This window comes from Petaurus breviceps, unplaced genomic scaffold, assembly GCF_028583685.1.
Source record: "Petaurus breviceps papuanus isolate PSGF00001 unplaced genomic scaffold, PetGlider_PUasm1.0 207, whole genome shotgun sequence".
Lineage (NCBI taxonomy): Eukaryota > Metazoa > Chordata > Mammalia > Diprotodontia > Petauridae > Petaurus > Petaurus breviceps.
Genome location: NW_027185850.1, coordinates 35,740,112 through 35,752,743, shown reverse-complemented (window position 1 = coordinate 35,752,743; position 12,632 = coordinate 35,740,112). Strand labels below are relative to the sequence as shown.

Sequence of the window (12,632 nt, the reverse complement as noted above, 5' to 3'; positions counted from 1 at the left end):
CAGGGAATCAAGAAGTCCTCATAAGTGAACTCCCCAAAGTAAAATACCAGCCTTCCAGTATATAGTGTAGGCTCAGAGCCAGAAGGCATCACAACCCAAGGTGGCTCAGTGCCTAATTAGCTCTGTACCAAAAGGTGTGAAAGCCTTCCTGCAAGCAAGCCCCGCCCCACCAAGCAAGCTTCTCCCCCAAGGGGCTCTGTGTGACTCAGGATGTATCACAACTGTGAAAGCAGGAAGACATCTGTGATTGATGTGGGGTTGCATAGGCCAGTTAATGGACAGGGAAGATCTTCCTATTCCATTAACATTATAGGAAGGCACTGGAACTTCTTGATCAGGAGAAGTGAGATGATCCGACTTTTTGCTTTAGGAATAACAGCCTACTATTGGATTGGAGGACGAAATGAAAGGTGGGGAGCGGGGGGGAGAGAAGATGGCATTCAGGAGAATCTCTTAGGAATATCATAGCAGTAGACCAGATAATTGTCTGAAAGAGGGTGGTGACCATATGAGAGGAGAGAAGGGAAGAGACAGATATATTATGGAGGTAGAATTGCTGAGACTTGACACCTGCTTGAATATGAGGGGTGAAGAGAAAGGGGAAGAGTCAGGGAGTTTGACTCCCAAGGTCGAAAACCTGGGTGACTGGAAGGCTGAGGATGCCCTCAACAGACATAGTGGAGATAGTTAGGAGTAGGAAAGGAGGGAGGGGAAGATTCCAAGCTGTGTTTTGGATACTTTGAATTTGAGAGCTGTTGCATTAGGATCTGGTGACAGCAATTCTGTAGTGATTTAAGGTTTGATAAATACTTTACGGGCGGCTAGGTGGTGCAGTGAATAGAGCACTGGCCCTGAAGTCAGGAGGACCTGAGTTCAAATCCAGCCTCAGACACTTAACACAAAAACTAGCCATGTGACCTTGGACAAGTCATTTAACCCCGATTGCCCTCCAAAAAGCAAAAAAAAAAAAATTAATTAAAAAAATACTTTACAAGCTTCACAACAACCCCATAGGAGGTAGGTGTTTCTGTTATCCACATTTTACAGATATGGAAACTGAGGCAGGCGGAGATGAAGTGACTTGCCCAGGGTCATATAGCTTGTAAGTGTCTGAGCTTTGATGTGAGCTTGGGGCCTCCTGACTCCAGGACCAGCATTCTCTTCATTGCGATGAGGTGCTGAGTGGCAGCCTAGAGTACATGCTGTAGAAAGTATTCTGAGCTCAGGTCTGTCCTTCAGTAGGAGAATCAAAGGATTCTTCTTACAATTCTTACATCAAAAGGATCCCAGACCTGACATATGATCGTGACTGTTTTGCCTTTTTTGTAAAACGTCACTAGAAGCACCTTGCTCTGTCTTCCAAAATGTCTCCTTTTTAAGCCACCTCTGTTGTGTTTCTGTGCATCATCCCCATGCAGTTAATTTGAGAATGCCATGAAACATAAGAGATTTACTAGAAAATTAGGAAGGCAAATGTTAAAGTTGATTTTTCAGGCAAGATAAGTTATCTTATCCCTTTGACACTTTGGTCCTCTAAAAAGAAAGAGCAAAGCTGTTCTGAAAATAGAAGGAAAATTCAAGAGTTTAAAAGATTACAGGGTTCTAAAGCTCCTTAGGACTGGCCTGGAGAGGGGTTCCCAGCCAAGGAAGCTTAAGTATTCAGGGGCTTTCTGTCTAGATATGCACCACTTCCCAAGGGGATCTCAGAGAGACTTTACAAGAAACTCACCAAAACATGAATTTGTTGTCATCAGGGCAGAACTCATAAACTACAATTGATTTACTTGTTATCTGAGCCTAGGCTGAATTTAGCCCATGGAGTAACTGACATTTGCCAAACTTGGAAATTCAAAGACTCAAATCTGAATTGGCCATCAGAATATGTGCTTTTATGTTCTATGAGAAAGTCATGGGAATAGGATCCTCATATATTCATTAAAAAAAAAGTACCTTGAACAAATGTGGCTCTTCCATTCAAGTGTACTTTCATTTGTCCAAATAACTGATCCCCTAAGGCAGAATTCTCCTTAGGAACATGTGGGCTTATATGGCATTACCACCCAGTGATTACTGGTTATTTTAGAAGAAGGGGAAAGAATTAAACTGTAGCCAGAACATTAAGGCTTGAGGGCCAGGTCTGACATTTACTAAACACTCAACCATCAGTAACTCATCTCCTTTTCTCAACCACACTTTCCTTCCTCTATAAAATGGATGCAGTGTTGCTTGTATGTCCTCTCTCCAAGGAGATGATCCCATGACCTTCCACCCTCCCTCTCCCACTTAGACCCTGAGCTTTCTTACCTTCATACTTTGGTCTTGCTGCCTTGAATGCTTGGAATATTCTTCTCTCCCTACCCCCCCCCCCCCACCTTCCAGTCATTGAATGTTTCTCCTTCAAAGTCCAGTTTAGATGCCATCTGATCCCGTAAAACCTTCCTTGATGATAGGGTCTGTTGACCCTTAAAACAAGGCCAGCTAGTTTGCCCTCTTCATTTTTACAGTTGAGGAAGCTGAGGCCCAGAGAGATATGGCAAAGCCAGGATTTGACTACGTTTACTCCATATTTAATATTCTTCCCACTGCATCATGCTGCCTTCCAACTGTTAATGAATTTTCTCCCTCTGACATCATATCTCATTTTGTTTCCACCTCCCATATAACTTAGCGAGCTCTGGATTTGAAATAAGAAGAGCTGAGTTCGAGCCCCAGTTCCGCTACTTGCTTTCTGTGTGCTCTTTGGAAGGTCAGCCTTTTAGCCTCTGTTTCTTCTTCTGAAAAATGAAGATAATGGCACTTCATTTCCTGGTATTATTGAGGTGTTTGCCAAGTGCTTTGCGGACCATAAATGACCATAAGAAAAATGGTGTAGTGTTTTTGTTATAGGCATTTTTGTATTTGTGTCATGTCCCCATATGTAAACCCTTCAGTTGCATGAGGACAAGGGACACCTTTTCTCTGTGATTTTGCATCAGTCCCAGTACTGAGCACAGGGCCCCCATACAATCAATACTGAACAAATGTTTATGGATTCAAATTGGAAAATGCCTGTAGGAGTCATAGGGCTGATGAGATGCTCTCAGATTATTTACTGTCTGACTCTTGCCTCAGAAACTATCATCGAAGAAGGAGGCTATATAGAGAAATAGAATAGATATGTCCATACAAAGTCATTTGGTCAACCAGTCATTTACCAAACACCTACTGTGTGTGCCAAGGCATGGGGTTAAGCGCTGGATGAATGAAAAAAAAAAGGCAAAAACAGAACCTGCTTTCAAGGAACTCCTTCCAGTGGGGGAGACAACATGTAAACAATTGAATGTACACTAGATATGTGCAGAGTCAATGGTTCTTTAAGGCATCCCTCTCCCATTCTTCCTATGAGTTTAACTGCTGTCCTCCTCTCCAGAGTCGGCGTTACTGCCCCAACCAAGCCAATTTTCTTCTGGCCACTTTGCTACACTCTTCTCATCTTTGATAAATCAGCTCAAAATCTGCTTCTTTGAGGAGCTTTCCCTGAGTAACTTGAAGCACCTGAACACCCTCCATCATTCTGTACCAATCAACAACCAACCTTCACTTCTGGAATTTGCTTTAGTAGACATTGAGGTTGTCCCAGTTCCAACTCCTCACCCACCCTTCCTTGGGCCCCAACTGCTAGGGCAGAGTCGAATCAGCAAGCATCTCTCAAGCAGCTGCTATGTGCCAGGTACTAAGTGCTGGGAATATGGAAATAATCCCTGTCCTCAAGGAGCTCACGACCTAATGGGGAAGCAATGGGCAAATAATTAGGTGCATACAAGATGTGTTGCAGGTCATCTCAAAGGGAATGCACTAGAACTAAGGGAGAACAGGAAAAATAGAAGAAATTTTGGGTTTTTTAATTGTGAGACCTGAGAAAATACTATTAGTTAATTCTTGAGAGAAAATAACTTTGGAAGGAGCATTTCAGTTGAATGATGAGGTCAGAAAATAGAACGAAAAGGGTCGAGGAGAGGAAATAGGAGCTAAGGAAGAGGAAGAGAAGGTGAGGTACTTACCTGAGTGCAGTAATTGAAAGGAGAAAAAAGATGTTATACAGCATCTTTGGGGATTGAAGCAGCAAATCAATTAGGGAGAATTCCGTTGCTGTATTAAGGGCACCCAGTCAAAGTTGGATGAATATGGATTTGTAGCACACCAAATATATACACTTTCATGACTTCTGGCTTGATTCAGCATGTGATTACAGGAGTGGAGGAGCATATGGGCTGGAGTTTAAGAAAGGGAGAGCAAGAAATTCAAGAGCGAAAGACTGGGTGAAGTTAACTGTAAGGTCAAGATTAGACAGCTAGGTGGCACCATAGTGCAGAGAGTAGCAGGCCTGGAGTCAGGAAGACTCATCTTCTTGAGTTCAAATCTGGCCTCTGACACTGACTGTGTGATCCTAGGAAAGTCACTTAGCTCTGTTTGCCTCAGTTTTCTCATCTGTAAAATGAGCTAGAGAAGAAATGGCAAATCGCTCCAGTATCTTTGCCAAGAAAACTCCAAAAGGGTCACAAAGAATCAGACATTACTAGAAAAAAAGGTCAAGATAGGGAAGGAAAGGAATGTCATAGCAGGGGAAATCTGAAAAATAAGACAAATGCAAATAATAGGTAATTTAGAACATATAGCAGAAGATGTTTTCAAAACAGAGACTTTGAAGACAAAATGCAACTATAGTTCTCAGAAATACTTTTCAGAGGAAGATTTGGCAAAAATAAAATTGGATGAATTACATGCATTTTCTAATCAAAGTTACCAACATTGAGGATAGTATATTCAGAAATAACATGAGACCTGTGTCTCATGGAAAAAAAAAAAACAGGATGAAGTAGAGAGCCTAAGTACAAGAAAAATACAAGACAATTGCCCAGAAATGTTGAAAACTGAAAGAAAAGTTCTGATTCACAAAATCCACAAATCACCTAAAGAATATAACCTTATGGTTCAGTCACTAGGGAATACAGTGGTTATACTTGTGTCAAAATGAAAAGTATTATGAATAATTAAGATAGCCCTTAATTATTAAGAAAATAAATATGCATAATCCAAGATACCTGTTTATCTACAAGGAAATAACAACTTAAAGGATTAATTTTCAGAATGATTTTTTTTTTCCAAAGATGAGATGCATGCTAAAATTACATCTTTTAAAGCTGAATATTCTTTCCAATGAAAATAGACATTCAACAAATAGGTCATTCCTTCGAAAGAGACCACAGGTGAACAGACTTCAGCATGTAAACATTTTAAAGAGGAGAAACATAAGAAAGCTAAGTAAGTACCATCAACAGAGAAGGACTAAGCAAGAAAGTTAACTCGTGGTTCTAGATCAAGACTAGGCTATTGTTCAGGGTTTTTCTTACATGGGGGAAGAATTAATGAGAAAAGGGAAAGGAAGAGAAGGGAGTAAACATCTATATAGCCACTGCTGTGTTCTAGGCACTGTGCTAAGCACTTTACAAATACCTTATTTGATCTTCATGTCAATACTACAAGGTAGGTACTATTATTATCCCCATTTTATAATTGAGGAAACTGAGGCAGACAGAAGTTATGTGGCTTGCTCTAGGTCAGTCACACAGCTTGTAAATGTCTGAGACTAGATTTGAACTTGGGTTTTCCTGACTCCAGGTCCAGTGCTCTATCCACTATTGAGAGAGAGAAAAGATCTAAGAGGACTATTGTAGCAGCAAGCACCCCAGCGTCCTCAGGGTGGCTGCTCACACAGGTTCTTGGATCTGCTTTGATAAAGGAAAGCAACTCAAGATGGGTTAACAAGCTTACTTTAATCAGCCATAGATGTATCATTTACCTAGTTCAGAGGAAAGAGGTCAGCACCCTGAACTTCAGAATATAGAGACAGAATTATCAAGACAGAAACAGATCAAGTAGACAGATTTCCAAACTGTCCAACCATTACATCCATACCCAGTCAACATCTGGGTTTTTCAAAGCAGGGGGGAAGGGGGGGGCGCTCCAGACAACGGCTTCCCAGATTCCATAACAAATCACAGAACACTTCTCAAAGTGAGCCCCCAAAACAAAGCTACACATCAAGGCTTATATAGCCTTCTCCTGGCTCAGAGAATGTAACAATCTTATTGACTCACTGGCCAATCAAGAAGTATCTACTGAAAAACAAGCCTCCCACCCCAGGCTCCAGGTGCACTTTAGCCTAGAGGCAGGGAAGATCTTTAAAATTTACATTCCCATTACAACTATTTAAAAGAATCAGGCCACACAAAGGATAAAGAATGTAATTAATAATCTGGGGACTAAAATCTACATTACATTATAAATGCATCATTGTGTTTGTAGGGGAAGTGGGACAAAGCCAGTCTCTTCCATCCTTTGGATTCCTTGACCTGCCTGGGAATATGGAAGAGTGAGATAAAAATTCATTTTGTTGGGGGAGGGGGTATGTATCTCAGGAGACACATTTCTCAGAGTAAGCTCTAAAAAAGGTCCCATGATGCTGTGAATGGCAAACTAGATTTCAGATTAGACCAAAGTGGAAAGAAATAAACACAGAGAAGTTAATTAATACTTACTGGGAAAGGATGCCACAAGTGAATGTCACTCAGTATAAAAGGAATGATTGGCTGGGGTGGGGATGGAATGAGATGTTAAGGATTCGGAATTGTGCTGTATTGTTGAAAAGGAAATAGACTATAAGGATAAATAAATAAAAAAAATTAAGTGAATTCAAGAACTTGGGACACAGCAAGAAACAGGAGGGGGAGATAGGAAAAGCCAGGAGATGGAGACTGGAATCAAATTATCCTAAGCAAAGCTAATCACAGAGACCTAGGAAAGTGAAAAATCAATACAATATAATTAAGTAGAAGAAAATAAATATCCAACAGTTATAACTTTGTCAATGGATTAAACTTCCCAATAAAATATACAAGAATGACCAGATAGTTAAGAAGATAAAACCCAACAATTTGCCTCCTCCCAGAAACTGGATATAGGGGGTGAATAAAAGATTGAAAACAACAGCAATATTGCAAACCTGAGTGACTGGAAGGATGATGGTGCCCTCAGCAAGAATAAGGAAGTTTGGGAGAGTGGGTTTAGTAGGAAAGTCGATGATGTCTGCTTTGGATGTGTTGAATTTGTTGCTTTTTTAAAAAATTATTCATTTATTTTTGTTGCATTTTAAGTTCTGCACTATCTCCCTCCCTTCCTCCTTCCCCACCCCGCACTATAGAAGGCCAGACATATTGACTTTGGAAGTGCTTTAGAGACATTCAGATTGCAAGGGGCTAAGAGGGAGGTCTGGAAGTGAAAGGGTTAAGTAGTTTAGACAGCTTTTTCTAGGAGAAAAGAACCATGCGGTAGGGAATAGGGAAGATGAAGATTTGTAATAGGTGTTGTGCAGAGTTCAGCCAGGGAAAGATAAAGGGCTGGTCACGAAGCAGTGACGGCCCTATTAAAATTAAATAATGTAAATCCATAACAAACTTAGTAGGAGAGGTTACTCAGCTTCTATAGCAGTGTTCAACAGCATTTGAGTAGGAGAATGGAAGAGGACTGAATGTTGGGGTTTGGCAAGGCAGGAAATGCAGAAGGACAGTGGGCCGAGAGATTCAAGAAGAGAAGGTGGGATGTGGTTGGAGAAGACATGGATGAGGAGGAGGACTGGAAGCCATGGGGAAGATGAAGATCATGTCAGTGGGAGGCCTCCTGGTACAGTGGATCAGGCTCTGAGCTTGCAGCTAGGAAGGCCTGGGCTCAGATCCTGCTCTTGATACTTGCTAGCTGTATGATGCTAAATAAGTCGCTTTGCCTCCTTACCTGTAAAATGTGGAGCTTGGATTCAATGGCCTCCACAGCCCCCTTCCAGCCAAGTCTCACCTGTGTTTGGGAAGAATAAGTTCAACAGAATGATGCCAGAATAGGAGTTTACAATCATAGAGGAATTGCAGAGTTTCAGATCATTGATCAAGAAACAAATATTAATGAAGCATTTTCTTTGCTAGGTTCTGGGGGTATCTGTAAAGAATTAAACAATCTCTACTCTTAATGAGTTTACATTTTAATGGGTAAGATATTAAATATGTAATAAATATAAATAGATCCAACACAAGATAGTTTGGAAGGGAGGGCATTATGGAGCAGACAGTGCCTGAGTTGTATCTTAAAGGAATAGACTGATTCTGTGTGGTGGAGGCCAAGAGGAGGGAGTGCACTGCAGGCATGGGGGGAAAGCCAGTGCAAAGGTGCAGAGATGGAAGATGCAATGTCCTTCAGGAGGAACAGAGAGGAGGGCTGTTTGTCTGGATCACACAATGTGTAATCCAGTGAGGGTGCAAAGGCATGTTGCGGCCAGGTCAGAAAAGGCTTTAAAAGCTAGGTAGAGGTATTTCTACTTTACCCTAGGGGCAATAGATAGCCATTGAGGGTAAATTGAGTAGAGGAATCATGATCTGCACGAAAGGAAAATTCCTCTGGCATCCGTGTGAAGGATGGACTGGAGCAGAGGGAGGAAGCTGTTGGAATAATCTGGGCAAGAAGTGGAAGGGGCTGGAACTAGAGTGGTCACTGCATGAGGGGAGAAAAGGGGTCTCATCTGAGAGATGCTGCAAAGGGAGAAACAGCAAGACTTGGCCGCAGGTTGGGTACATGGAATGAAGGAGAGCAAAGAGAGGAAGATAATATGGTGATGCCTTGGATAGAGATAGGCAAGTCTGGGAAAGGGGACAGCTTAGTAATGTTGAGGTCCGGGTTGTGAGCATGGAGTGAAGCTTGAGGTCATGGGGACTGATGGGTGGATATGATTAGTGTTGATGCCCCTTCGACATCCCAAATATCAACATAAGGTTTAAGGTGGAGAAGAAAGAAGAGTGTGATCCAGGCATCAAACTCTCTGGAAAAAGAATGACACAGGTCTATAAATGACTGACTACAAGCTGGATTGGACATTGGTGTTCAGTCATTCAGCCATGACTGACTCTACATGACCCCCTGGACTTTCGTCCATGGGATTTTCTTGGCACAGATACTGGCGTGTTTTTGCCATTTTCTTCTTAGCTGGATGACGGGGATCTTGTCCAGGAGTTCTGAAGTACACAAAGCAGAGGGAGTCTGGAAGAGGATGTTGACTGGAAAGGCAGGGCTGGGGTGGATAAAATTGAGAGTATGGAGAAGAAAGAAGGAGGAACAAATTTTTTACCTCTGCAGATGCTAGCAGAATCTCATGGAAACAGAGTGAAAGCTGGGACTTTCCTAGCCCAGGCATAGTTCAGAGGGAGCATGGGTAAAGAGCTGGCCTCAGAGACAGAAGGGACTCTCTTCAGGTCTTGCTTCTAGCCCATTTAATCCCTCAGTGCCACAGCTAATTCTGAGGCCAAGTGGCAGAGAAAGCCCTTAATGGCATTGGTGGAGGAAGTTCCTTACTTTCCCTAATGATGTCACAGGTTTCTCTAGTACCTTTCTAAGCCTGATTTATGGTAATTTTGAGATGGGGTGGGACATCAGTAACTGCTGGGGTAGGGAAAGATCAAGACAGATCGACTCATAGAACTGAGGTTCTATGAACATAGAACATTTGAACTGAGCCTTGAAGAAAGACAGAGGTGAGGTGGTGTTATCTGTCCTTCATTCTTGAAGACGACTATGAAGGTGATGCTATGACTTGCATGTGAATTGAATTTAAGTGAGGGAGGACTGTGCAAGGTCACCAGCCTCATTCTCTCCTCTGGAACCATCTGAGTTCAGGGGCAAGATATATAGATCAGGATGACTGGCGATGGTCCCTTGGTCTTTTTTAAACGAAGGTCTTTCCAGGTCTCAGTTTGATTGAGGAAACACCCATTCAGTGATTAAGGCTAGGTAAGAAATGAGGCAAAGAATGACCTCTTTTAACTAGTCACAAAAAAAAAAAAGTCACATGGGAGGGGAAGACTCTCAGGGTTTCTGGCCAGAACAGAAACCATTGCTATTTACTCTTACTCTGAGAGAGGTGAAGAGGTAGTACATTCCAGAATGGGGGTCAGGCTTCCAAAAGCACAGGGGCAGGAAGTAGAATGCCTTGTATGGGAAGTTAGCCAGAAGTCTGGCCTGTGTCTGGAACACAGTACATGAACAGGAGAATAACATGCAATAAATATGGAAATATGAGGCAAGGAATCAGTGCCGGGTGTGAGTTCAGTTAAGCCCTTCGGTTCCTGACTACCACATATTTACTAACACACAAGCCTGCCCCTCTGCTTTCTGCCTCAACCCCTATTTGAGGAAAGACTGCTGGCAGAGACCCTTTGTCATCATGGACTCCCGTGAGCATGTTTTTAGATGCATAAAGTAAAATGCAAAGTTAATTAATTGTATCGAAATTCAGCTATTGAAGTTTGTTTGTTTGTTTATTTGTTTTTTTCAGAAAGTTCCCAGACCCTAGGTTAAGGTCCTCACTCTAGGGGCTGGTCTGGGTGGCGTCTTTCCTAGAGCAAGGGAGACTCTCCCTCTGTGAGCTGAGCCTTCAGTTTCCATGTTCTCTTTATTTCTCCTTAGATCGAGACGCTGCCCAATGGATTGTTTCAGTGCAAAAAGCTGCAGACCTTACTCTTGGGGAGGAATAGCTTGATTTCTCTGCCCCCCCTCATTGGGGAGTTGACGAACCTGGTGCAGCTAGAGCTCGTTGGGAACCACCTGGAGGCCCTCCCTCCAGAGCTGGAAGCATGCCCGTCGCTGAAGCGGAGCTGTGTGCTTGTGGAAGAAAGCCTGCTGAACACCCTGTCTCCTCCCACCGCAGAACGGCTTCAGACGTGCTTGGATAAATGTTGAGCTAAGGATGGAGATGCATCATCTCAAAATAATAATGAGAAAGAAATATTCCTTAGGACTTTGAATGAAAAGTTGTTTTTTTTTAATTCCTTTTTTTTTTTTTTGAGTTGAAAAGAGGAAAAACTGAGCGGAGGATCTATGCATCAGACATATATACACAATGCCTCAGCTAGCCCTAAAGCCCATGGGTAAAAAAGAGTAACAATGAAGAGCTTGTGCTTTCTGGGAGTGACCACCTTTAACTTACTGAGCTGTTCCTCATGTCCATGGTCATGTGGGGAGAGGCAGCCACTGAAACCATCCCCAACTTGTCTTTGGAACTGGAAGAGTTGAGTGGTGGTCTTCCCCTTCCCTCCCCTTCCCCATTAGCTCTCTGAGATCTCTGGTTTTAAATGGCTTTCACTCCCTTTTGACCTTTCAGACCAAGATCATCAAGTAAGTGTCTGGAAATATCCTCACCACCAACTTTGATTCATGTTCTTAAAACATATTAACCCAGATGCATTATTGAAGAGGTGGATTTTTTTCCCCTCTTAACACTAACTTCTTTTCATTGACTGAGTCTTCCTTACTCTTCACTGTGGGAGGAAATAAGTGAGGAACATTGACTGACAAATCTCCTGCCTTAGGCCATTGCACAAACTCTAGAACAGGGTATTTGGGAGAGGTGAAAAACTTGCATGCTCTTTAAAAATCTTTTCCCTTCTTCCCATTTTCCCCCAAAGCACCATTTTAAAAATCAACCCCAAAGTTTTCTATTCATGGAATGTATGGCGTACAATTGTTTTTGATCACGTAACTGGGGACTCCGAATCCAAAGAGATTCGTTTTTCTAAGGTACAGAGGATCTAGGGAAATCTCCTATTTCTTTTAAGCACCTGCTAGTAACATAGTTCCTGTTTTTGCTTCTTTACTGGGATTCTCAGGTCTATTTTGCGTTCAGTATACCAGTGTTTTACTTGTCTATAATCAATTGCTTTCATCTGCTACTGTTGGTAGGAGCATGGTTAGTCTTTCATTAGGGGATAAGGGGACCCCTGGTGTATTTATTTAGTGACTCCTGCATCTAAGAAGAGAGATCCTCAAAGTCTACCTCTTCCCCAGTTGCTGAACTATTGTACGGGTACAAACTCTTTATTTACTTGCAAAAAATATGTAACAAAACAAAAAAAAAAACTCGGGGAAAGGGGAGAAGGGAGGTACAGAATTGAGCTTTTTAATCTTAATTTAATTAATTAAATACAGAAAAATTAGTAACTGTTAACTCAAAACATTCAATTTTTCCATTTTGCATGATCTGTAGTTAGTGACATAAAAATTTTCTGCCATATCCTGATGTTTGCTCACGATGAGTTCTCAAAATTGCAAATATGTCACTTAAACACAAATTTATCTTAATCTTTATCTAGTTCTTTAAGAATATATCTGCTTCTTCCTATAAAGAACTTTGTGTTTTGCCTTCTGTTGTATGCAACATTGCAAAAATAAATAATAAAATTGATAGGCACGCTTTCAGGAAGTATACATTTTAAAGTCTTTTTCTGTAATGTAACATGGCATTAAAATGCCTCATTGAGGACCTAATCTATATAGTCTTTTGTTCAGACTGGAAAACATTTTGGGACTAGAGCACTATAAACATAGGGTTTTGGTTTGTTTTTCTTAATTTGCCAAATAGTGAAAAGTTAGTCATTCAGTCATGGAAAGGTCTACTTATTTTATTTATTTTTCTCTAAAATGGTGATACAGATAACAGAAGGGCTAGGGTGGGGTGGGGGCCAGAAAAAAAAGATGGCCAGAGGATAAGAGCAAGGTTCCTT

General features: G+C 41.7%; 1 protein-coding gene across 5 annotated transcripts in view; it reads left to right on the top strand.

The window, feature by feature from the left end:
• Positions 1 to 12,327, top strand: part of LOC138165103 (volume-regulated anion channel subunit LRRC8B-like) — a 97,121-nt gene extending 84,794 nt beyond the window's left edge. For all 5 annotated transcript variants that reach the window (XM_069093276.1, XM_069093272.1, XM_069093274.1 and 2 more), the window contains one exon: positions 10,540 to 12,327. In XM_069093276.1, coding sequence (XP_068949377.1) covers positions 10,540 to 10,812 — 273 coding nt within the window. In that variant the 3' untranslated portion in view covers positions 10,813 to 12,327. The remainder of the gene's footprint in view (positions 1 to 10,539) is intronic.
• The last annotated feature ends 305 nt before the right edge of the window (positions 12,328 to 12,632 follow it).